The 24,683-nt window shown below is 43.6% G+C and overlaps 2 protein-coding genes across 10 annotated transcripts; both read left to right on the forward strand.

The window, feature by feature from the left end:
- The first annotated feature begins 3,636 nt into the window (after positions 1-3,636).
- On the forward strand, positions 3,637-12,067 carry LOC133897498 (CRM-domain containing factor CFM3, chloroplastic/mitochondrial-like). Of its 2 annotated transcripts, XR_009905917.1 has the most exons (10): positions 3,637-4,927; positions 5,018-5,483; positions 5,579-5,709; positions 9,874-10,224; positions 10,377-10,533; positions 10,625-10,917; positions 11,008-11,067; positions 11,165-11,254; positions 11,455-11,612; positions 11,757-12,067. XR_009905917.1 is itself a non-coding variant. In XM_062338244.1 (9 exons), the coding sequence occupies exons 1-9, from the start codon at positions 3,677-3,679 to the stop codon at positions 11,536-11,538; spliced, it is 2,883 nt and encodes a 960-aa protein (XP_062194228.1). In that variant the 5' UTR covers positions 3,637-3,676; the 3' UTR covers positions 11,539-12,067. The 2 variants fall into 2 exon arrangements, 1 of the variants encoding a protein (XP_062194228.1); XM_062338244.1 differs by having other exon boundaries at positions 11,455-12,067.
- Positions 12,068-12,656: 589 nt separating this feature from the next.
- On the forward strand, positions 12,657-19,483 carry LOC133897500 (uncharacterized). Of its 8 annotated transcripts, none has more exons than XM_062338249.1 (18): positions 12,657-13,181; positions 13,267-13,364; positions 13,523-13,658; positions 13,837-13,965; positions 14,043-14,159; positions 14,271-14,368; positions 14,583-14,718; positions 14,886-14,996; positions 15,075-15,209; positions 15,304-15,408; positions 15,488-15,577; positions 15,682-15,777; positions 17,872-17,984; positions 18,075-18,199; positions 18,318-18,436; positions 18,563-18,633; positions 18,908-19,049; positions 19,233-19,483. In XM_062338249.1, the coding sequence occupies exons 1-17, from the start codon at positions 12,719-12,721 to the stop codon at positions 19,040-19,042; spliced, it is 2,277 nt and encodes a 758-aa protein (XP_062194233.1). In that variant the 5' UTR covers positions 12,657-12,718; the 3' UTR covers positions 19,043-19,049; positions 19,233-19,483. The 8 variants fall into 8 exon arrangements, with proteins under 8 accessions (XP_062194233.1, XP_062194236.1, XP_062194231.1 ...); XM_062338252.1 differs by having other exon boundaries at positions 17,872-17,942; XM_062338247.1 differs by having other exon boundaries at positions 14,886-15,008; positions 15,099-15,209; positions 17,872-18,199.
- The last annotated feature ends 5,200 nt before the right edge of the window (positions 19,484-24,683 follow it).

Below are 24,683 nucleotides of genomic sequence, written 5' to 3' on the forward strand. Positions count from 1 at the left end.
ACGAGCCGACAGAGATAATCCTTATCACTATTGGTTCGTATTGACTTGATTATTGCTGTCAGTGAGCTTTTGAACCAGTAGTGATGTATTACTACCGATTCTAGCTACGAATCAGTAGTGATATTAACCATCAGTATCAGTTTTTAATAGTTCATAGTTAAATCTACTGGTTCAGCTTATGAACCGATAGTGATACTAACCGATAGTGAAAAAAGGGCATGAATGATTCTGTAACAGTGGGAATTTCTGAACCAACAAGTAGGAAATGACAACGAGTCTGTTGCTAAAATGTGGATTATGGTTCTCAAAGTAGTATTTGTGCACTGTGCTGTGGGCACTGTGGACCTGCTGTAATGATTTTATTTTTCAGAAACAAGAATGGAGCACTATCAAAATGATATGGAGGAGACTCTGGAAGCTCATAAGAAACTGGACGCCAATCTACGAGAAGCTCATAAGAAACTGGACGCCAATCTACGAGGATACCGTATTGGAAAAGGTGGATCAATGTTCTGTACACTTGAAGAGGCTAATGGGAGAGCCAGTGCAACTGAGGAATGCGGAAGATCTCTGACTATGAACATACAGTTGAAAGCATATACATATCAAAGTCTAAGTCTGACATATATATGACTTCTGCACTTCATGGTGGGCTTAGCCCCTGTAGTGCACTGAGCTGAATGCTTAACTCAGTTTCTTATATGATATATATGCAGCTGGGCCACCAATTTGGTGCCCTGTCTTTCTAAAAAGCACCGCATGCATTCGACAATCAGGTTATGCGCTGGTATGCAATAACCATAACCATAACTTGCATGCTGCATTGAACTGAGCAGATGCTTTTATGCAATGTAAATTAGTTTACTTGGCAAAATCATACATTATAAAGCTAATCAATGGTGCTGTTCTTGTTTCACATGAACTGAGACCATGGATGTTGACAACCCAGCAGCCAAGCTATAGAAAACCAAGGGAGGCTTAAGCCTACACACTGCTGGTTCACTACAGTAGCAGACAACTTCATCTAATTTCGAAGTTGATATATTCAAGGTCCAGTAGTCCCGTAGAGTCGACTCGACTCGACAAACATTTCAGCTTTGTGACGTTGGGACCGCGCGGCTGCATGGAGGTTGCGGTGCTGCTGTTTTGGTCATGATCTTTGCGTGAGCTAGCCATACGTGAGTGGCGGAATGTGGGAGCCGCTGGTGAAAGTTCTACCAAGTTTTTGGCTGGCATCAATGACGGTGATGCCATCGGGCGTCATTCTCCTTCTTAGAGGCGTTGTTAGGGCGTCTCTCCACTCCCCTCTCCTGGAGCTTCTAGGTGAAAACCTGTTTCGGGCTACCGGACGGGCGACGACGGTGGCTTAATGCCGTGTCCTCTTTAGAGGTGTCGCTCTGGAGATCCAGTTCTCGAGCTACGGTGGTCGTCGACTTAATGGCGGCTTGGCCAGGTTTGGTTTAAACTGTCAGCTTCTTTTATAGGTTTATCCTTACGTCCTCGATTCACAACGGCTCTTCGTTCTGGTTTAGCGCTTCATGACAGCGATTTGTTCAAATATACACTCCTCTGAAGCGATGTGCTGCTAACCTATGTGATAGAGAGGTGCGGCGTGGGAGCAGGACTGCACCAATCGAGTTGTGTGTCAGAGGTGCGACATGGGAGTAGAGCTCCGCCGATCGAGTTGTGACGGCGTGGGAACAGGACTCAGCCGTCCGGATTGTGAGGGAGACAATCGATTGGTTGGTTAGCGCACGAGTTGAGTTAGGTTGAACTTATCTATTGTCTGGTTACATCTTTGGTGTGGACGTCATTCTGTTTTAAGTTGAGATCATATTCTCGTCTCAGGTTGTTTGCCGGTTCCTTTAAACCGTACAGTTATGAGATTTTCAGGTCCGATTTTCTTTATAAACTGATCAAGTCTTCTCTTCTATTAAAAAAATGGCAATACTCTTGTTGTCCTTCGAAAAAAAAAGATAGTAGAATTTTAATTTGTGACAAATGTGCTGATGTTGATTTTGTTTGGCCAGTATTATACTAGGACACATTAGAAATCTCGAGAGGCATCCTCCGAGGAAAAAAAGAAAATCAATTTTTCAAGCAAAGTTTTCTTCATCAGTGCTTTGCCATTTTTTTCCAGCTACACATTTATTCATCTTGAAGTTGACTGCAACGATAAAGCCACGTGCAAAAAACATGAAAGAAGATAAACTACTTCCACGATGTATGCACTCGCTTTTACGCTTCTACGTGTTGAAGACATGTTTTTTCTATGACTCTACTAACGATATTTCTATTCGGCCAATTTTAATTGTTTTGCCGTTGTTAGTAGGGAAAAATAGTTTTCAACCAAGAGATTTTGCACTAGTATTTGGCGCCTTGTCCGTTTATCCTTTAAGTTATGAATGCAAAATTTATATAACACATATTCATCCATGTTAGGTAATCTCATTGTGGCCACTTATTTTGAAGGTTTTGATGTCTATGATATCATATCTTATTGTGAAAATTCATGAAATCCTTGTCAAAAAAGAAAAAAAATCAAAACGTCGAGAGAAAAAAAAAAAGAATTACAATTTGCCAAGGAATGCTACCCAGAGGAAACAAAAAGGAAATCATATACTATCACCCTTCCAAATATACATCTAGGGATGACAATTATCTACCTGTAGGTACGTTCGTGAATAAAAAAACTCTACCCGACGAGCATATAAATACAGGTATAGATAAGACTTACTACTATAATAATTGGATCTAAAATGAAACTCTAATTGGCCACCCTTGAGGCCCCTTCACCCCTCCCCATTCCACGCCGCCACCCACCCTCCTCAAAGGCTCATACCTCACCTCTCTCTCTCATTCTCATCCAGTCATCCCTAGATCTAACCTTGCTTGCTGCCTCCGCCCTAAATCTCCACCGCATCAGCCATAAATACCCGTCGTCACGCCGCCACCTCCTCCGCCCCCTATCATCCGTCCGCCCAGATCTGAGTCGACCATCCGTTTGCCCGTGCAAGCCCGTGCACCAAGGAAGACCAAATTTGAGGGTCGAGAACGCACTACGCCATACATTGGGGAACTTTAACGCACTGCACAAGGACTTCTACTATGTATACACTTGATTTTACGTTTATACATGTTGAAGAAATAGTTTTTTATGAATTATTCTTTTTTTAACACCGGATCCCTTTTACTCGGGACCTTTATTGGAGGCCAATACAGGGGATTGCGACACCAGGGATCGAACCCCGACGGGCTCAGTCGCACCCTGCTTTGCTATCGTGCTCCATGCACGTTCGCATTTTATGAATTACTCTACCAATGATAATAGAGAAAAACATTTTTCAACAAAGGGATTCCGCACTAGTATTTGATGCCTTGTTCGTTTACCCTTTTAAGTTATGAACACAAAATTTATATAACCCATATTCATCCATGTTACAGTGATCTCACCATCCCCAGTTATTTCAAAGGTTTTAATGTTTGTCACATCTTATCTTATCATGAAAATTCATGAAATCCTTGTCGAAAAAGAAAAAAATCAATATGTCGAGAACAAAAAAATAATTACAACTTGCCAAGGAATGCTAGGCAGAGAAAACAAAAAGGAAAGCATATATCTCTCGCCTTCGTCATCTCCTCTCTCCCAAGCTTCAATCCTCTCTTTTCTCCTCCAATGGCGCTGCTCTTCCCACCCCCCGCCCTCTCACCGAAGCCCCTCTTCCCCTACGCTCTGCGATCAGCGCGGCCGCCCCGCGTCACCTGCACCTCCACCACTACCTCCGCCACCGCAAGCGTCTCCTCCCCTCCCCCCGCCACAGCGCCTTCTCCCTCGACCTCCTCGCCGGCGGCGTCGGACGGCGCCGGTGGAAGGAAGAGGAAGAAGAATATGAGGTCTCTCAAGCCGAGCTTCGAGGAGCAGGCCCTCCGCCGCTGGTCCGCCAGGGCGCCCTCCCAGCGCGTCTCCTTCCCCTGGCAGCAGCAGGAGCAGCCGCCGCCGCATCGGGTTGGCCAAGAAAGCGACGGTGCGCGCGGGCAAGAACCCGGTGGAGGTTCAAGTGCGACGTTATGTTCCATCGTGGACTACTTGGGCGGCGGCTCCTCGGACGATGACGACGACGGTGTTCGAGAAGAGGTCGGAGGGGGTAAGAATGGTGCGGTCCGGAGCGAAGCGACGCAAGACCGGGACGAAGGGTCGCATTTTCCGCCGCGCTATCTGCTTGGGAGCCGGGCGGTCGCTGCGCCGTGGATGCACGGGGAAGGCTCGACCGAGGACCAGTTGGTTTTCGGTTCGGTGGTGGCCGGTGCGGAGGAAGGGGTGGACATGGATGATGTTTCTAATGATGAGCTGGGCTTGGTGGATGGAGATGAGGAAGAGGTGTCCAGTGAGGAGCCCCTTAGTGTGAGTTCAGAAGACGAAGTGTATGAGGATTATGCCTCACCGACTGCAAATTCCTCTTATTGGATGGATATGGTAGTGGACCGGGGCTCTAAAGGTGGTGAATTTGATAGGAGCATAAGGCAGAACAGCGTAAGGACAATTGTTAAAACATTGAGGAATTCAATGGAGGAAAGTAGTCCAAATGTTGCAACAGAGCGGTCTGGTGCGGAAGATTTTGTCCAGAAGATGGGTTCTGTCCTCCTTCCATGGGAAAGGGAGGAGGAGGATGAAGAGGCATTCGGTGGTGGCAGGCCAGGGAGGCGCAACAACACAGAGCTGGCAGAGAGGACTATCCCAGAGCTTGAGTTGAGAAGGCTTAGGGATGCGGCATTGAGGATGAAGGAGAGGATAAAGGTTGGGCCCGGAGGGGTTACTCAGGACATTGTGGAGAGCATCCACAGGAAATGGAAGGTGGACGAGGTGGTCAAGATGAGGTTCGAAGGCCCACCGAGCCTGAACATGAAGAGAACTCATGATTTACTGGAGGTACCTAATGCTATGCTTCATGTTTATTTACATTTTTTTTCAGTCCAATGAAATATGATTCACATTTCTGATCTTGCTTTTGTCAATCAGGACAGGACTGGAGGAATTGTTATATGGAGGTCTGGGAGATCAATTGTTCTGTATAGGGGAATGAATTACAACCTTCGATGTGTGCAGTCATATGCTAAAATAATAGAGGTTGATTCTAATGAAGAAGTTAGTGATGCTAATAGTGTTGTGCCCAGCCGTGGAGGTCACAACTTGCAGAAGTCAAGCGCAGATGGTGTGAACCACTCAACATCTAATGTCAATTTCTCTCCAGAAGCCACAGAAACATTTGATATTGATAGCTTCTTGGATCAGTTGGGACCACGGTATAGGGATTGGTCTGGTCGCAACCCTATCCCTGTTGATGCCGACTTGCTTCCTGGTGTAGTTCCTGGCTACAAGCCGCCGTTTAGACTACTTCCCTACAAGATCAAGAGCACTTTAAGAAGTAAGGAAATGACAGCTCTACGTAGACTTTCAAGGCAAACTGCTCCTCATTTCGCTCTAGGTATTGGAATTTCTTTTCGAAGTTGCTTGCTTCTATCAAATGCTACTCAATGTTCAATGAATATAAACCCTTTTTATGTACTTGTCTGTGGGTAGGGAGAAACAGAGAACACCAAGGCTTAGCTACTGCTATTGTTAAATTATGGGAGAAAAGTGCTCTTGCAAAGATCGCCATCAAGAGGGGGGTCCCAAACACATGCAATGACAGAATGGCGGAAGAAATCAAGGTAAAGCTATATAAATTTCAAAATACATTGTTATCTGAATGCTCAGCTGCGCACTTATTATATGATAAAATCTGTACTGAATCTGATACTGTACCCAATTTAGTACATATTGAGAGAGGATGAGAATTGGTTAATGTGGTCGATTGTATTGTATTGAGTCTCGAGGATTGAATATATAGAGTACAGATAGCTTGGATATCAAGCAACCCTAGAGATAAGATGGAACCTAATCCTATCCTACCATAACAACCGGATCCTTGTGTATCCTATACTATATACTCTAACATTCTCTCGCAGTCGCAGCGGGAGCGTTGCAGACGATGAGACTAGAGAGGAAGACGAATGACATCCCCCCGCAGTCGAAACAACACGATGCATATGCTATGACTGGAGAAACCGATGAGTTACTCATGCAGATGGTAGCCCTTTGTGCAGAAGTCAAGGTAGCCGAGAGCGGGGAGAGTAGCCGTGGTCGAGGATGTCGTGCGTGAGGTAGCCGTGGTTGAGAGAGCTGCACTTGAAGCCACGGGCGCCAGAGGCGCCATGGAGACGGGCGCAGGGAGGCCCAAGGGAGGAAGACGGTGACGCGGACGAGGCGATCGTTAAGAAGAGGTCGATGCCGAAGTCGACGCAATCGAGGCCATCGAGGATGAGGCGTGCACCGGGTTTGCCAAGCTCGTGAACACGTTACAGACGAAAGCACACATTGGTGTTGCCAGTACCGGACGCGCGAAGGTAGGGAGCCCAACTAGGCTCCAATGTGTGAGGGACCAGCAAATAAGGTCTCGATGGTCGCGGTGCACAGAGTGGCGAGGAGGAGAATGTGCAGATGTAGCCCGCAGTTGCTGGAATATGCGAAGAGGTTGAGGAGACTGCGACGTTGGCGACGAGGTTGTGTTGGACGAAGGCGGTAGAGGGAGGCGGAATCAGTTGCCTGGAGCGGCAACGCCGGTGTCCAAGAGCGTGGCGGCGATGCTCGAAGAAGCCGGTGAAGAACACTCGAACAGCGTGACGAAGACCAAGGGCACCGACGATTGAGGCGACGACGTGCGGAGAGAGGCGACATTGATCGGCCGAAGTGTCGTGGCGTGCAGAACGACAATGAAGGGCGACAGCGGGATCCTCCATTCAGTCGGACCGTGCCAGGGAGGGCACGGCGGTGTTGCGGAGGCACAGACCACAGACGGCAGCACTGCGGCCCGAAGGTGACGCAGCGGCAGCCTCAGTTCTCAGGAAGGGGGCATGCGCGTGCTCGAGGAGGACGGGAGCAATGCTCGATCGGTCGGGAGGAAACCGCACACGATCGGCTGATCAGACCGAGGGTGCGCGAGGCAGTCATGGCGGAGGCGTCCTGATTGGTGAAGGCGACAACGAACCAACGACGAGGGTATGTGGACGGGGCAGCCGGGCAACAGCGCCTGAAAGCATCCCTAGGGTGCCGCGCGCCTAGCCGTGCCGCACGGGTGGAGGAGCCGGTCGGTGGAGTCGATGCCAAGGTCGGAGTATAGACGCGCGGACGATGAGCGGTGGCAACGCAACTTGATCTCTGATCGGGGAAAAAAAGGAAAAACCAGCAGCAAATCGGGCAGCCAGCGGCGCGTGGACGTGGTCGGACGGAGATGAACGACGCATTGCGTGTGGTCGGGGCGACATGGTGACGCAAAGGCTGGAGTCGAGCGACGTGGCGACCAGATCGATGACGTGTGGGAGATGAACGCGATATGCGGTGTCAGTCGACCAGAGGCCCGTTGGTGCGTGGAGACAGAGGTGTGGAGACTGGTCGATGGAGACGTGGACGAGCCGACGCGACTCGTCGATGGACAACGTAGACACGTCGAGGCGAGCAGAGACGGGCGACGCATATCTAGGCTGGGCGCGTGGAGGCGTGCACGAGGAGGCGTGCGACACAGATCTAGGCTGGGCGCGTCTAGCCAGGAACGTGGTCGATGCAGCCGACACGTGGCTGGATCAGCGGTGACGTGGACGGCTAGTGTGGCGTGCGGACGCAGATGCGTGACGGAGATGGCGCGTGCCTTACGGAGCAGCCAGTGAAGTCCAGACACGTGGAGGAGGCGGTGCGGATCCAACGCGATGGGGACGTGCCGCACGGGAGGAGCCGGCCGGTGGCAGGTCGGTGCCGATGAGGATGACGGGCGGCGAGCGATGACGGTGCGATCGAGGAGCCCTACTGGTGCTGGATGACGCGAAAACGGCGGCAAATCAATAGGATCGGCCGCGGAAACTGAGCTACAGGTTGCGCAGCCCCCGGCGGAGATCATGGAGATCGATCTCCCTGGGGGCAGCACGGCGAAAGTGGAAGCGGTTTAGGGCTAGGACTGTAGGACCAAAACCTAAACTGATACCATGAGAGAGGATGAGAATTGATTTATGTGGTTGATCGTATTGTATTGAGCCTTGAGGGCTGAATATATAGAGTACAGATGGCTTGGATATCAAGCAACCCTAGAGATAAGATAGAATCTAATTCTATTCTACCATAACAACCGGATCCTTGTGTATCCTATACCATATACTCTAACAGGAGCAACCTTAGAGATAAGATGGAATTTAATCCTATCCTACCATAACAACCGGATCCTAATATATCCTATATCATATACTCAACACATATGATAAAATCTGTGCTGAATCTGATACTATACCCAATTTAGTACATGTGAGATTATCCCTGCTAAAATCATATGAGTTTGCTTTATATGTGGCTATTCTTCTGTTGCTCTACTATCTTATTATGATGCAACATTCTGGCCATTGCCATCTAGCATTTGTTTGTTTATTCATTTGCTTAGCCTTGAAAGGCTGGTTGCTGAGAAAGCAGTAAGTCACAATTTAGCAAAGAGCATTGTGGATAATCCGTTGATGGATCTTTTGTTGTATTTTCTTTTGCTGTTCCATGCTAAGTTTTATCTCCCTATGTTGGTTCGGATCTTTTGTTGTATTTTCTTTTGCTGTTCCATGCTAAGTTTTATCTCCCTATGTTGGTTCTTCTAAAGGATTTATCTCCTGCTTTGGTTGATTGCCATGCAAGATGATGTTCAACTTCGAAAATTTGATCCTTGTATTTATAGTTATTAAGGCGTCACCCTTATTAAGGCGTCGATTCGTCGCCCTTATTAAGGCGTCGCCTAATCGATGCCTAGTCGTTGAGGCACTCGCCGGAGCTCGCCGCGGCTCTCGCCTTGCCATATTTGAATGTGGTGTCTGCCTTGCTGGATATGGCGTTGATTAGGCATCGCCTTATTGCGATTTGACACCATATTGAGGGAGGCGAACACTGCAAGGCCAAGCTAACGCGCACGGGTGGGAAGAATTCGGAGCGCGAGTGGGAAAGGGAATACGCGGGAAAGGAAATACACGTGCGTGGGACCAGAGTCCATACCTGACTGGAGACTCCCGCCGCCAGCCGCCATCTCGTTAGATTTGTCGCGGTGTCTTCGTCCGTCTCCCGTCCCCTCTGGTACTCCATAACTCTAGTTCACGTCCTCTGTTGTCGCCTCCTGTTGTCTGTCGTCCGCTGGTCCCCTGCTCCCCTGCAACTCCGCAGGTCGTAGCGGTGCTGGCTGCCGGCGAAGCTCGTCGATTCCACCGCAGGTACATGCTCACAAGGCTTAGTTCATCTGCTTTGTGCCTCTGTGTAGTTGTGTAGCTTCGCTTGGTTTGGTATTGAGTGTGTAGTTAGCTATGCTTTGGCTAGTTGCTCTGTTATGCTCTGCTTTGTGCTCGGTGTTTGTTGCTCTATGTAGTTGACTTGTATATTCATGTGAAGTGAGTATGGCGCCGCCTCGCCGCACGCCATACTTGTCTGAAAGGTGTGAAGGTGTATCTTCTTCAACCAAAATCACAATCTACATGTCCCCAAGTAGGGCAAGAAAGATATTTTTTATTGGAGCCGTGGGAGCTCAGAACGGTGTAGTGATTGGAGACGTCAAGATTTTCTAGTCAATGGTGCCAAAACCCATGTGATAGCCGCCAACAGGGACATGTACAGGCACATACCAAAATTATCGATAGACACAAAAATGTGTACAGTATTTTTGATAAAAAAAATATGCCTCACCTCGCCTTACCGCCGTAATAACTATGATTGTATTCTTGCTACATAGCCTGTGTGTGTTTTGAGTTTGTGTAACAAATCACTTGCAGAAATTGACAGGGGGAGTGCTTTTGTCGAGGAACAAGGAGTATATTGTTTTCTACAGGGGCAATGACTTCATAACGCCTAAAGTAAGGGGGGTCTTGGTGGAGAAGCAAGAACAGGCAATTACTCAACAGGATGAGGAAGAGCTGGCTCGGCTTAAAGCATCAGCCTTGATTACTACCATCCCCAGAGAACTAAAAAGTCCTCTAGTTGCTGGCACTCTTGCAGAAACTACAGAAGCAAAATCGCGATGGGGAAATTCACTTAATGATGTGCAGAGGGAAGATGAGATGAAGCGCTTGGCTTTGGTGAAGCATACCTCTCTTTTGAAGAACTTGAAGAGAAAACTGATTTTAGTATGTTTTTTGAAATCTCTATCTGGAACAAAGTTTGATGATTTCATTTTTTGTCATTCATTTCCAAGGCAGCATCGCATTTCTCTCTCTTTTTTTAGAAGAAGATATTATTGCAGCCATTGTGCATAATAATAACTCTTACATACTTCCAGGCCAAAACAAAAGTTGCGAAAGCAGAGAAGGCTTTGGCAAAAGTTCAGGAATTTCTCTCTCCGGCAGAGCTTCCAACTGATTTGGAAACTATTACAGATGAGGAGCGCTTCTTATTTCGCAGAATCGGTCTGAAAATGAGGGCCTTTTTAATACTTGGTACAACCGACGCTTTTCACTATACATTTGTGATATAGAATGCATGGGATGAACATCTGGTGACCTACCTCTACTTATTAAAATTTCACAGGCAGACGAGAAGTTTTTGATGGAACTGTGCAGAACATGCACTTTCATTGGAAGCATCGAGAATTGGTTAAAATTATTGTCAAGGGAAAGAACTTTGCACAAGTGAAACATATTGCAATCTCTCTAGAAGCTGAGAGTGGAGGTGTTCTCATTTCACTCGACAAGACAACTAAAGGATATGCAATCATTTTCTACCGGGGTAAAAACTACAGAAGGCCCCAAATCATGAAGCCTCGAAATCTGTTAACAAGGAGACAAGCATTGGCACGCTCTATAGAGCTCCAAAGGCGGGAGGTAACTCCACTGTAAACTCTGGTGTTCCCTTTTTGCTTTTTGCCTAAGTTGTCGTTACCTTTTATCCACCTGATGGGTTAATATTTTCAGGCGTTAAAGCATCATATCTCAAGTTTGCAAGGCAAGATCTGGAAGTTGAAGTCACAACTTGTAGGGCATCGAGTTTCTTAAATCTGAATTTTATTGTACTGTTTTATTTAACTCTGATGTAGTCATGTGATACATTTTCCTATGTCATCATCATCAGGTACAAATGAAGGCTGCTAGTGAAAAACAGGATGTGAAGTTACTTCAAACAGTTGAGGATGGCCTGCCATCAGATGATGATGATGTAGAGGTAAGGCGAACAGATGGTTGGCAAAAGCATGAAATACTTAGATTGCTGAAAAAACCGTCCTGCATAAACATGGAAATTGCTTTTACTTCTAGCAATATCTTATATGTTACCTTCATGTTTAATTGAGACGTTGCTTGAGACAAATTACCTTCGAAGTTTTACTTGCCACTGGATGTTGATAGAAGCTGCTTCTGTTCCAGGATGAAGGAGACGAGGCTTATTTACAAACTTACAGCAACGATGATGAAGAGGATGCTGACGACGATTCCAATGAATATCTTTGAACTGGTGCAGTTTTAACAAATGGAACTCCGGTGTTTTTGTCCCAGCATGTTCCAGAGAAGGCAAAGTTCAACGAGTAAGATCCTGTACCTCCGCAAGGCTGCAATTCCACGGTTCCAGGAATAGTATGGTGCCCCTCAGTGGGTTGCAATTTTGAGATCAAATGTACAGTTCATTTTACAACACAGGCTGTAATTCCAGTTGGTGGCATCATTTGCAGCTGCTGCTCTCATCCGGTGTTTGCCATCGCCAGTTGCCACATTCTACAGATCCAAAAAACTCTCATTGAGCATGTCCAAGGCCGTCTGTCTGGAAGAAGCTGTTGAGTGTAGATCAGTCTGCATTCCCTAGAGAAGTTTGCGAGTGTAGACCAGCCTTCCTGAGTGCCCCTTTTGCTGTTTTGCCGCGGCTGTAAATTACTGTCAGTAGTGCCTGCATCTATTCACTAGATTCTCTTTGGGCATTGTTTTCAATGCAGGTATTTGCAAAGATTACATATAAATTTTGCAATGAGACGTGTTAATTCCAATTCGGATCGTGTCAAATTCTCGCGTTTCAGTCAGGCCGTAATCTGAACAGCAATTGCGTCACCAGGCTGCACAATTGCAGAAAACTACACACGGCCAACAGCCGCAGTTGTTTTGACGTTTTTTATTTTTATATTTAGAACTTTTAAATTTAGTAATTTTAGGTGTCTGTTTTGAAAAAATAGAATGAATAAGTTCAAACATAGAACGAATAGGTGTTTATCGCTTATTGGAAGGGCGACAGGTTAAAAAAAATAAAAATACAATATTCTATTGTTTTTAAAATTTAGAACACTGTATAAATGTTCATGAAAAATTTTGAAAAAAATTATGGTGTAGAGAATGCTTTCCAAAAATATTCAGCTAAAAAATTTAATTGTACAATGAAAAAAACAAAGACAAATTTGAAACGGGGCCTAAAATTGCCAAATTTAAAAAATTAAAATAAAAAATTCCAATTTTTTTAAGAAAAAATCGCCGTAGTTAACCGAGAAGTTTGGCCCGGCCCAACTAATGTTAGTACTGGGCCGCACTTACCATTTCAGGTCCGGCTCTGCCTAAATAATCTCCTCTTTCCCCGCCGCCTCCTCGCTGCTTCCTTCCATTTCGAATTCTCCAATTCCCCACTCGAGGGAAGTGATCCAAGTTCTTACCGATGGAGGCGGAGCCGCGGTGGTGGGCGGCGACGTACACGAAGCACGTGAAGCAGAAGCGCAAGGTCTACCACGACGGCGCCCTCCTCCTTTACCCCGCCTCCGGCCGCCTCGTCCTCCTCGACGACGCCGGCGACACCCTCGAGTCCAGGTTCCTCCGCGCCAGCGAGGAGGTCTCCGCGGGGGCCTCGCTCTCCTTCCAGGCCCACCTCGTCGACGTCGGCGAGCCCGAGGCAATCCCCGACAGCTACCCCTCCTCCGCGTCCGCGTCCGCCTCCACCGCTGCTTCCGGAACCACAGCGCGCCGCGGCGCTGCCCCCAGGGCGCGTCCACCGAGCGCCGCGAAGGTGAACCCGCGCGTGCCCTGCGCGTTCGTGAACCCGCCGAAGAGGCGCTGGGGCGGCGCTGGCGCAGGTGAAGCCGCGGGCTCTGGCGGCTTGGATGTGGCGGAGTCGAGGTTTCAAGGTTCGCGCCCCACCTGTTCGACGTCTGTCCTGTGGTCTGTGGATGCCTATGAGGTGAACGAATTGGGTGTGCTTCTGTTTTGTAGAGTGGACGGCACTGTACACCGCCCAGCTGACTCAGAAGGCGAAGAGGTACCACGATGGCGTTGTGAAGCTCGTGCAAGCCGGCCCGCATGTGAAGCAGGTAAGAAGCATTATGCATTTGATGGTTGTTTCCGTGCATGTTCTGAAGATTGGAGATGGTACAGCTATTATGTTGCTCATGAGTAATGATAGGTTGTTTATGTTGTCCTGCAATCAGTTTACTAGAAGTATTTTGACATGTGTGAACTGAATGTTCAGATTGTTTTGCTGGATGAAGAGGGCCAAGTACTTGGCAGCAGGCACCTCAAGTCGGGAGAATCCATTGAAAGTGGGAAGAAATGCCATTTCCCTAACTATCTGATTGAGATCTGCGAGGCCAAAAATGAGAAGAAAGGTCAGTTTGTACATGCCCTAGTACAGTCATGACGTTTTTGTCGAGTCTGTGGGCCTGTGCCTCATGAGAATTCCTGACTCATTTTGTGAAATACGTAATAATGTCTTGAAATATTTTCCTTTGCTATCTCACTGAATGGATTTTATTGTGTTGTGTTGAACTGTTGATCAATATGCAGGTGTTGAACATACTTCGGAGGAACCTATGGTGCGCACAAGACCAAAGAGTGAGGAGAATACAAATAACAAGATGGGACCAAGTGCAATGAGTAAATCTCAGAAATTTCTCAGGCCACAAAACTTTCATGGTATACACAACACATAGCTATATTCCACCTCTCCCGTCACAAATGACGAGAATCTTGTTTGTTTCCGTAATTTGTAGATCTTGAGACTAAATCAGAAGTCACTGCTAGTTCTGGCAAGCCAGAGACTGGCAAAGTTGAAGAGGTGGCTACTGGTAGCTCAGGGAGCCTTACGGGAACAGAGTCAGGTTTCAAAGGTTTGTGTGCCAACCCTCTCTTTACATCGGATATCTGTATTCTGTACGTATAGTGATTTTAAAGTTTAGTTTGAGGCTTATATAGTTATACGATCTGTGCACTCTTTGTAGAATGGAATGCCTTATACACCATGCAACTAACTCAAAAGGCAAAGAAGTACCATGATGGCGTTATAAAGCTCATGCAAGTTGGTTCACATGCAAGGCAGGTCAGGAACCAGTCCCTAATACTTAATTTGCATGCTTATTATATCAACATTGAGAGAACAAATCCTCGCAAAAATTGAGATAATGAAGTTGTTAATTCTAAGTTGGTGTTCTACAGTTTTATTAGATGATGCTGTTGCCTGTTAGATATATCAAATTAAACGTTGGCATGCTGTGGTATCTAAGTTATTACTGTTGTATTAACTGCATGTTTAGATTGTTTTGCTGGATGAAGAGGGTGGAGTGCTTGGCAGCAGATATCTAAAATCAGTTGAATCTGTTGAAACCGGGACGAAATGCCAGATGCCTAACTATCTTATTGAAGTTTGTGAGCTCAGAAATAAAAAGAACGGTTAGTTATAGACTTATAGCCATGCCCAACCATTGTCATTTTTATCCAACATGTAGCTTACAAGACTATGTACTTGTGCAAATAGGTAGTTTCTGGAAAACCTATCTTTTTTGTTCTATGACATGCACATACCTTATACTGCTGCATTATTTGATACGCATGTGTAGAGGCTAAGCAGTCTTTGGGGGAGGCTTTGAATCAGACAGGACCAAAAAATGAAGAGAATGCAAGTGACAAAATGGGCGCAAAAAGTAAATCTCCAAAGTTTGTTAGTCCATGTAAGTTCCAAGGTACTTGCTCTCAAGGTTACAAAACAAATAATTGTATTTTCCTGCTTACCATCTGTTGTATTACAGTGATTCATTTGTCTTCACAATCAGATGTTTGGAAGAGTAACTGGGAAAACACTACAATCTCTAATAGGCCACAGATTGGCAAAACAACCTGTAGTAACATGGATGGAGATGGAGATGGACCACTAAATTTTGATGGTACATGAGCTTAATGTTGAACCCAGTTAGTTGTATACTTATATTCTCTGCTTCCCATATAGCTTAATATAATACAAATATTGTTCATTTCCAGTGCTTTCGGATCTTCGATGGGGTAAATCAGAGAGCGATGCCAATAAAAGGGCAGACCATGCCAAATCAGCATGTGGTATCATGGATGATCCACTTCAATTTAATGGTACTTGGGCTTTATTTTACACACCATTTCTATTTTCCATCCTCTTATATGTTTTTAGGTAGTTATACTGCTCTTACAGATATCCAGAGGGGTACATCTACCAACTCTATTTGGCCTGAGGTTGGCAAATCAAATTCTAGCATTGTTGGTGATCCACTTCAATTTCATGGTACTGGGGTGTAATGTTACAACAAACTTGCATCCATTTAGTTCTGCTTCCTGCTCGTGATCTATTCTAATGCAGAGGTACCCATCTTTCTCCACAATTTGTAGATCTTCATGATGGTAAATCAGGATGTCCCACTAGTTTTATACGTGAAGAGGTTGGCAAATCAACTTTTGGTAACATGGATGATTCTTTGCGGACTGGTTTGTACACCTTTACTTATTGCTAGCTTGAATATCTGTTGCATGGTTCCTCCTTTGTAAGAAAATTGGGAAGAACAATTGATACATAGTTGTTATGGACCCTATAGTTGATGCTAGATGGCAGAGTGATCAAGCAGGCTGCCAGAGTTGTTTTTATGCTTTGGACTGCCCAAGGATAATTGATAAGCAAACATGAAAAACCCAATCAGCTATTGTTACATAGCAATTGTGGTGCTACCACTTTGTTTGTAAAATAAGTTAATTGTCTCGATACTTCTACATTTTAGATTTTTCTAAAAAAACTTGTACTATTTTTTTTTAATAATGCTCTTGTACAATGCCAAGGTTAGTTGTGAACTATTGGTTTTGTTTACAAGACTAGTATTCAACTATGCTAGATTATTTCAAAAGCTCCATAGTATGAACTTCAAATTAGCTTGCTATATGTTTCTATTAGCATTTTAGTTTTCAAGACGTTTTTTATGAACAAATATGGTTGTACTGCGCCGTGAATCAATTGCTGCCGAGTTATATTAGCTGATATGGAAAGATGGTTGTTCCATATCACTGAGAATTCCTGATTTAATTACTACTAATTGTGGTTCAATCCACTGGGTAGGTAAATAGTTTATTCTGTTTTGGAGGTGCATATGTAAATAGTTAATCAAGTGATATTTTACATCCTAGGGAAAGATTTAATGTTTGTCTTCATTTTTCGTTTAAAATTGGAAATCCTACTGTTATGCTCAGGGTTCAACTTATCGTTGGTAACCGGTCGAAAACCGCGATTACCGAGCCGCACCGAATTCATAATGCGAGCAGTTTTTGAATTTGAATTCAAAAAAATAAAAAAAAACCTAGAGACAATTCTAAGACCTTTGAAAAAAATAAAAAATAATATCATTTGCATCGTATTCTATAGGGAGAAAGTTTGAAAAAAAAGAAAAAAGTTGAAGCGTGCAGCTCATTTATTAATTCATGTTAAGGAAAAGCTTAACATGCAAACACATATTTTTCTTGTGTAGGGCATATCTTAAGAAGATCTTTAAAATTGGTTTCGCTTCATTTAGAGTTTTATTAATTTCTCCATGATTTTTACAAAGTTCACAAGTATAAAATGAATATGTTAAGAAACAGAACTGTAATTAACCTTTTCATGTCTACCATTATTTTTTCTACATAAAACATAGTATAAGTAAACTAATAAAAGTGGTTTCACTAATTTTGGAGGTGTGATGGGTTAGTTATGAATTAATCTAGTTGCAACACATTTACACAATTATGCATGTTACAATAACTGTTTCATGAGTTCATGTATTTTTAAAAGACATAGGATCATGTAAAGAGGACTAACAAAATTGGTTTCATGATTTTTGGATTAGCAAAGAGTTAACTATGCATTTAACTAGGTTTAGCAAATACATTTTCTCATAGAAAATATTCAACTTTTTTATGAGTATAAATACTTTTATCATGTAGATCATGTTACAAGGAAACCAACAAAATTTGTTTGGGTTAAGCCATTTTTTGGGTTTTTTTTGTTGAACTTCACTGACATTGGAGAAAACCGCTCGATAAATCGGGAAAACCGAACAGTTACCGAGAAATGCGGTCAACTCGGTAACCGGTCCAATTCGAGCGGTTACCGAATGCCGATTCGGTCGATTTTTTCTCCGAATTACAAATTTGACCGAGTGAATTTTGAGCGAATTCTCACCGAATTTTGAGCGGTTTTTGCGATAACCGCGAATTTTTGGTTACTGTCGGGGACCGGTTTTTGTGCCTCAAACAATATTGTGAACCTTGGTTATGCTTCCATGTCATGTCACCTTGTTCTTGTATACCACCAGGATGATAATCAGCAATTTGGAGATCATAATTTAAATACATAAAGTTTCTGTTGTATGCTGCTATAGCAATCAATTAATCATGTATGAAGTTGGTTACTTATTTTGACAGAACTTGTTTTGCCTAGAAGGTGGTCTGTTGGTGATCCTATTGGATTCCAGGGCCAACTTGGATGAGATGTACAACTACTCTTACCTCTTCAGATTCATCTACTTTGTAATAACAAAATATCGTCTTTACCTTTAGCATCCCAAATACTGTCCATCATGAAGCCCCCATCAGAAGTCAAAATTTCCCAAAGTGCTCCATCTGGACAAGTACGTGCATTGATATCTTCGAAATCAAGGATAACTCTTGATGTGAGTCGTAGAAACAACCCAGTGGTCGATGATTCAAACAGAACTTTTGATGGTAGTGAAAACTCTGGATTGTCTCACTTTGCTACCCAGCTTCGTACATCAGTACAATCTTGCTTGAACTTAGAAACTCTACAGCGAAAGACCTCAGTAAGGGCTCATCACTGGAATGAATCGTCAGGGAACAGTCATCCATTTTATTATCATCAAAACATCATGTAAGATTTTGTTTATTTAATATTTGTATCCTAGAATATTTCCTTCTGGACAGTAAGCTACGCTCCAATATGACAAATAGATTAACCAATGAATATTTACTTCAATGATGCTTTTTAGGAGACCAGCAGCTTATGAGGGTCAGGATTTGGCCATGGTAGATATCCTAGCATCTGACACGTCCAATGCAAAAGAGCAGAAACTAGATTCAAGCAATAATGATCCTGGCAGTTCTAACGGTACAGAAAGCTGCTTCAATTAGTTTATGTACTATTTTGTAAAGAATCTCTACATTTGCAATTTGCAAAGCTTGCATGCTATTGAGGAAATGATGAATGTTGCTTATGTTGATCCATATTTTACAGATATTGTGCCAGTTACGAATGTTTCTATAGACCCAGTCTTTCAAGTAGACAAAAATGGAACATCAGACCAGGTATGCATTTCCCCCATGGAACAAGAAGTGTAGCTTCGTGAATTTCAGAAAGTAATAGTTTCATGAGCAACAACTTCCTGGCTTATAATGACTCTCTGCCACTAAATATAGATCATTTTTGGCAAAGCTAATGATATTGTTTTAAAGGTTTTACATATAGTAAAGGTCAAATTTGGTCAAAAATTGATTTCATATGTCCACACGAAGACCTCCATTTAATGATTAACGGAATACATGTACTATGCTAGTGATTTGACTATCTGTGCATTTGCAGCTAAGCACACAGAACAACATAGCGAATGGGAAATGTGATGGCCCCTCATCTTTTTGCGCATACACCCTGACATGTAAAGATCCCAAGGTTCAGGAATTAATAGACGATTGCCCTTCGTTTGACCTTGGCTTCTAAGTGGAAGGTATTGCCCTATTTTATATTCAATAATACCGTTACACAACATTATCTGGGCTATTTGTATCATCTTCCACACAATTTAGTATGTTTTAAGTTGTCCTATTTTTTCCCGTCGTTTGAAATTTGGATCATTGCATTGTTCGGAAGGTACACAACTTTGACTGTTTGCTACAATCAATACCACTAGGTAGCAATAGTCTGTGCTGTTGTGGCCCCCTTTCATCACGTGACGGTGACAAGGATTCATTCATGTCCTTGTCGTGGACTAGCAACTGCTAAGCCAAGCTACCGATCAGTATCCGTATGTCTGAGACTCCGAATAGGAAGCAACTAAGCATGTACCCCACGCAAGACAATGATCACTTTGTCCACTACTTGTGGAAAGTTTCAGAGAATAATATATCTACGTTCGGAAGTGGTATATTACTGTGGTTTGACGCTATTACCAAACATCATAGTTTTTCTTATGCTATCGTGTTTTATAAACTTTTGTTTTTGCCATGGGCTTTGCGATTTGTTGTTCATTTTTGCAACTTCCAGTTATAACAACAGATGGCAAAAACAATGGCAAAAATGAAAAACAAATGGTAAAACCAATGGCAAAATCGAAAAATGATAAAACATGACGGCATAAGCAAAACTAGGTTGATTAACGCGCCTACGCCCGTCCATGGGACTTTAGTGTTTGGTCAAAGCAAAGGAGATAATGTTGAGGCAATACGTATACGGTAATATTGTCTGAAATTAAGTAGATGAGTTAAGAAGCACTCAATCTAGTTCTCCATATTTGTTACAGAGTTAAGGAAAAGTGGGTGAGTCCATGCAAAAGTACAAAATAGCATATCTATGAGAAACTGGCTTCTGTGACATCAATCTCCTTATCTGATATATTATCAGGACTTTTGAATTGTCTCGTCACTAAAGGATATAAAGTCTAACATGTAAACCTTGTAGAAATGAAGATGCTATAATTTGAAACAAAAACTTCTAAACTGACTGATCTTATGTGTAAATAACATTATTCTTATCTTGTGTACTACACAGAACAAACTAACACAATATAAGGTATAAACATGCATATTCTTGAGGAGATAACTTATTAAAGTGGCACTTTTCATCCATCGTTAATATTCGAAGTGATATCACTGGTAATTGTTTGTGCCATAAAACTAAGACCTATGTTTGTATGGAAAAGTCTGAGAACTTAAACAGAAAAATATAACACTTAAATAAGGTAGAAGGACTTATATCTAATTTATGAAAATCTATGAGCTTATCTGTAAATTGGAAGCCTTTTTCTTTTTTGAAAATTTCTTTTTTTAATAGCCTCTTCACTTTCTTCATACCCAGCGTATTGTTGTAGAAGAAAATTCCTTGCACTCTTGATCTCTTCAGATGCATCATGATCACCGAGAAGCTTGTAGGGATCCCATGAGAATATACTTACAGTGCATCAAAATGAATACCTCAGAATGATGGGAGTTGAGGCCTGATCAATAACAGTATGTTAAGCTCTTTATACCATACTTTGAGTTTCCTAATGATATAACAGTATCACTAATCAATAACTGTATATCCTAAAGCAGCATTGGAAACTAATGCTTAAATAAATACCCTTAATAATAAATCACCCCAAGGCTATCAATGCAACAACTAAACTTGCAAATCGACAATGCAGAAAAGGCAACAATGATAAACAGGTAGTTCACCTCAAGTGCATCCACGGTGAGGAGTAGGACAGTGATTTTCTTGGAGAACCTTTGGCGCTCTTCATGATCATGTGCAAGGCAGCGTCTGTAAGAGATGTTATAGAACAGGGACCTGATCTCCTTCAGCTTGGCTTTTGCCATTGCCAGATGACGCAGCGTAGCAAGGTGGGCCCTGTAGTTCATCTGGATTAGCAACGTAGCATCTTGTGGGGACAGCTCCTTCCTCTTTGCCTTGCCATTGCCCTTAGCAAAAGCCTTCAGAGAGGAAAATGCAGGGCAGTCAGTGCAAATGCATACAGCAAGGAAGCAAGATCAGTTCTTGGGTAACGCATTTCCTAGCATATCAGAATCCATAAGATCACAACCATTAGCACAGCTCTGGATCGTAAACACAACATCCTCGAAACGAAACCTCTCCTAAACAGCTACGGACACTCTCCTTCATCAGGCAGATGGAAGGAAAAAAAAGGGGCACATATCTATCAGAATCCTCCTGAAAAACCAATACTCTTTCCTTGATATAAGACTATATTCGACTTCTCAGGGCCTAAGATTCCCGTAAAAGGTTGGTCCCAACTAAAGATGGCCAAACGGGTGGCTCGGTCCGGCATGGCATGGACCCATTGAGGCACGGTCCGTTTAGGCCCGTTAGCTAAACGGGTTGTGCCGTACCGGTCCACGTGCCGTGACTTCAGCTTAGGCACGACTCATTTAAGATTGGGTAGGGCCAGATCGTGCTGGCCCACGACATAGTAGGCCCGATGATTTTTTTTTGCCCATCAGCCCGTGGAAAATTGAAAAAAATCACAAAAACTTGCTTTCGCTCGGAATCGAACACCCGACCTTCTACTTGGAAGTCAAACGCACTACCATTGCACAATATATCCTATATGGTATTAGATCTAAACAAATTATATAAAATACTGCAAAATATGAACAGTTAAACGAGTCATGCCGTGCCGGTCCGTCGTGCCGCGGCTCCGACCTAGGCACGGCCGAAGGCGTCGTGCCATGCCGGCCCGACCCGTTAGCCATCGTGCCGTGTCATGCCTGGGCCGCGCCAAAATAATCGTGCCTCATGTCAGCCCATTTGATCCGGCCCACTTGGCCATCTTTAATCCCAACCATCATCACAGGATGCCATCTAAAACCTCAGAAGCAATAACCCTATTACAAAGAAAGAAGCTCGGACCTTTCTGATAGCAACGTATCTGGCATCGTTGTCGTTGAGGATATCCTCGATCTTGATAGTGGTGGCAACAGGGCATTTCTTCTCTTTATTGACGACCTTGTCTTTCATCTTCTTCTCATTGACCTTACTCTTATTGTCGGTGTTCTTCTCCGCCTTGTGGGTGTGGTCCTCGTCGGTGTCGCTGTCGCTGTCGCTGGCGGTGAAATCCTCCCGGGAGCGGTGAGCAATGTAAGTGCCTGTAAGAGATGACTCCAAAATAGCATAATTCTTTTCTTGGATAAATCACTTGAACTATTAAGGTAATGAATACAGGTATAATTGGATATGTTTGACACAACCATTAACCAAGCTGCTCCGCTCAGATTTCAGGTAACTACTTCAAACAAATCTAACAAATCAAAGTTCACAGCATATAGATTGCAGCACAACTATTTCAATCCTCACTAATTCATTTACTTTTCATAACTACAACAAACCTTGTTCTTCATATATATACATGTATGATTTTTTCTTAGAATATCTTCTGATATGTAGTCAGCACAATGTAATCACAGTAAAATCAACAAATGAGGGGTCAAATCACATAGATCGTAAGAATCGCTGACTCTTCAAATGAAGAACTGCTATCAAATCCGGCGGCGCTGGCAAGCTTACCTGAAGCGTCTACCGCCTTGGTCCCCACCAACTCGGCCATGAACTGCAACACCATGAGCGGGGCCTCCTCGTCCTTGCGCTTGGCGATCTTAGGGTTATATTCCGGCGGGGTGGGCCGGGGTCTGGTCACTACAGCGACGTGGGAGCCCACCGCGAGTGCACAGGGGAGCTCCATCACCCGCACGCCATCGAAGCGCAGCTGCTCCCCGTGCACGAAGATCGAGGTAATGCAGGTCAGCGGTGACGACACGGCGGAAGCGAACACGAAGGTGGGGTCGGAGGCGGTGTCGGAGTGGAGGTGGGCGAGGTGCGACTTGGCGGAGGCGAAGGCGTCGGCGGTGGCGTTGGGCCGCGGGAGGAGGATGAGGCAGGAGAACATCGGGAGAGGGGAGGGCTCAGGGACAAAACGGCGGTGGCGGCAGTGGGGGAAGGCCCGCTTGACGGGGCGGGCGAGGGAGAACGGGGAGGTGAATGCCGACGTCTCGATGTTCAATGCGTCGATGCCCCCAGTGACCTTCAGATCCTTCCATGGAGGCCGGTGAATCCTTCCGTGATGAAGATGCCCCATTGAATCCTAATTGGATGGTGGGGCTACGATGGTACAATAGCTACAGTCATAGAGAGCTGGGTGGTCATCATTCTTGTTTCGATAGTATATGTTATCAATTAGGATCCTGCTAATGGTAAAAACAAAATTTTCCCAAAAAAATATACGTGTGTAAGCTGTTAATTCCTATGGATTCTCTGTTTGTGAAGCCTATGATTTCTGAAGATTGCATCTCAATTCTCAATCAGTTGTGCTTTGCTTTGCATCCGTTCGTTCGCAGCTGCTGCTGGAGCGAGGAGGCTGGAGCACGCATGATGTGAGTGCACAAAGAAAAAAGGGTTGTGGCGAAACGGCGGGTCGGCCAAAAGGATTTAATCCTCGATCGGTGGGCAGGATTAGGGCATTAGGCAAAGGCGAGGTAGGCGGGTAAAAGGAGCGATCTTGCGTGGGTGCTCAAGATTGCACCGTACACTTCTTTCCTCCTGTTTTCCCATGTTTTCTCTGGTAATTGACTGGTTTGCTTTCGCTGTTCTGCCATTGTTTGACACGAGTGCGACAGGTGGATGATTGCTTCAGTGTAAAGGAAATCCATAGGGTTCGATGCTTTTAGGAGGAACTTTGTTTTCGTCCTTAAATACGGTCGTCTAAATTCCTGCGAACGAATGGATGCAAAAACGACGCGTAGAAATAGAACATTTCTTCCAATCGGTTTTTACCCTGTCCCGTCTCAGTTTTCCTGCTAGTCTGATGGAGAAATATAACTTCATATGTTTTTATACATGGTTATTTATTTATCTTAAAAAATTTATATATTTTTAATATAAATTTTAGAGAAAAATGCAAACCCCCTAAAAGTCAGTTGGATTTTGACTTTCCCTCCAAAAATTGTTTTGTTGCAAAAACCCCCTAAAGGTTTGGTTTTGTTGCAAAAACACCCCAAAAATTCAAAAAAATTTAAACAAAATAAAAAAAATCGAAAAAAACTAGAGACAATTTTAAGACCTTTTGTGAAATTTGTTTTTAAAAATAATATCCTTTGCATCATATTTTATAGAAAGTAAGTTTAAAAAAAAGAAAAACGTACAGCTTATTATTAATTCAAGTTAAATGCATAGTTAATTATTTACTAATAAAAAAATAATAAAACAAATTTTTTAGTCTTCTTACATGATCCTATATCTTTTAAAAATTCATAAAATTTTGAAATAGTTATTGTAACGTGCAGAATTGAGTAAATATGTTACAGATAGATTAATTCATAACTAATCCATAACACCCTAAAATTAGTGAAACCACTTTTATTAGTTTACTTAAATAATTATTTGTGTAGGAAAAATAATAGTAAACATGACAAAACTAAAATAACATGAGTTAATAAATGAGCTTCACATTTTCTTTTTTTTCAAACTTTCTCTCTATGAAATATGATGCAAAGGTATTATTTTAAAAAAAAAAATTTACAGAAGATCTTAGAATTGTTTCTAGTTTTTTTTAGATTTTTGTTTGTGATTTTTTTAATTTTTTAATTTTTGAGGG

Source organism: Phragmites australis, chromosome 17, assembly GCF_958298935.1.
Source record: "Phragmites australis chromosome 17, lpPhrAust1.1, whole genome shotgun sequence".
In the NCBI taxonomy this organism is placed as follows: Eukaryota; Viridiplantae; Streptophyta; class Magnoliopsida; order Poales; family Poaceae; genus Phragmites; species Phragmites australis.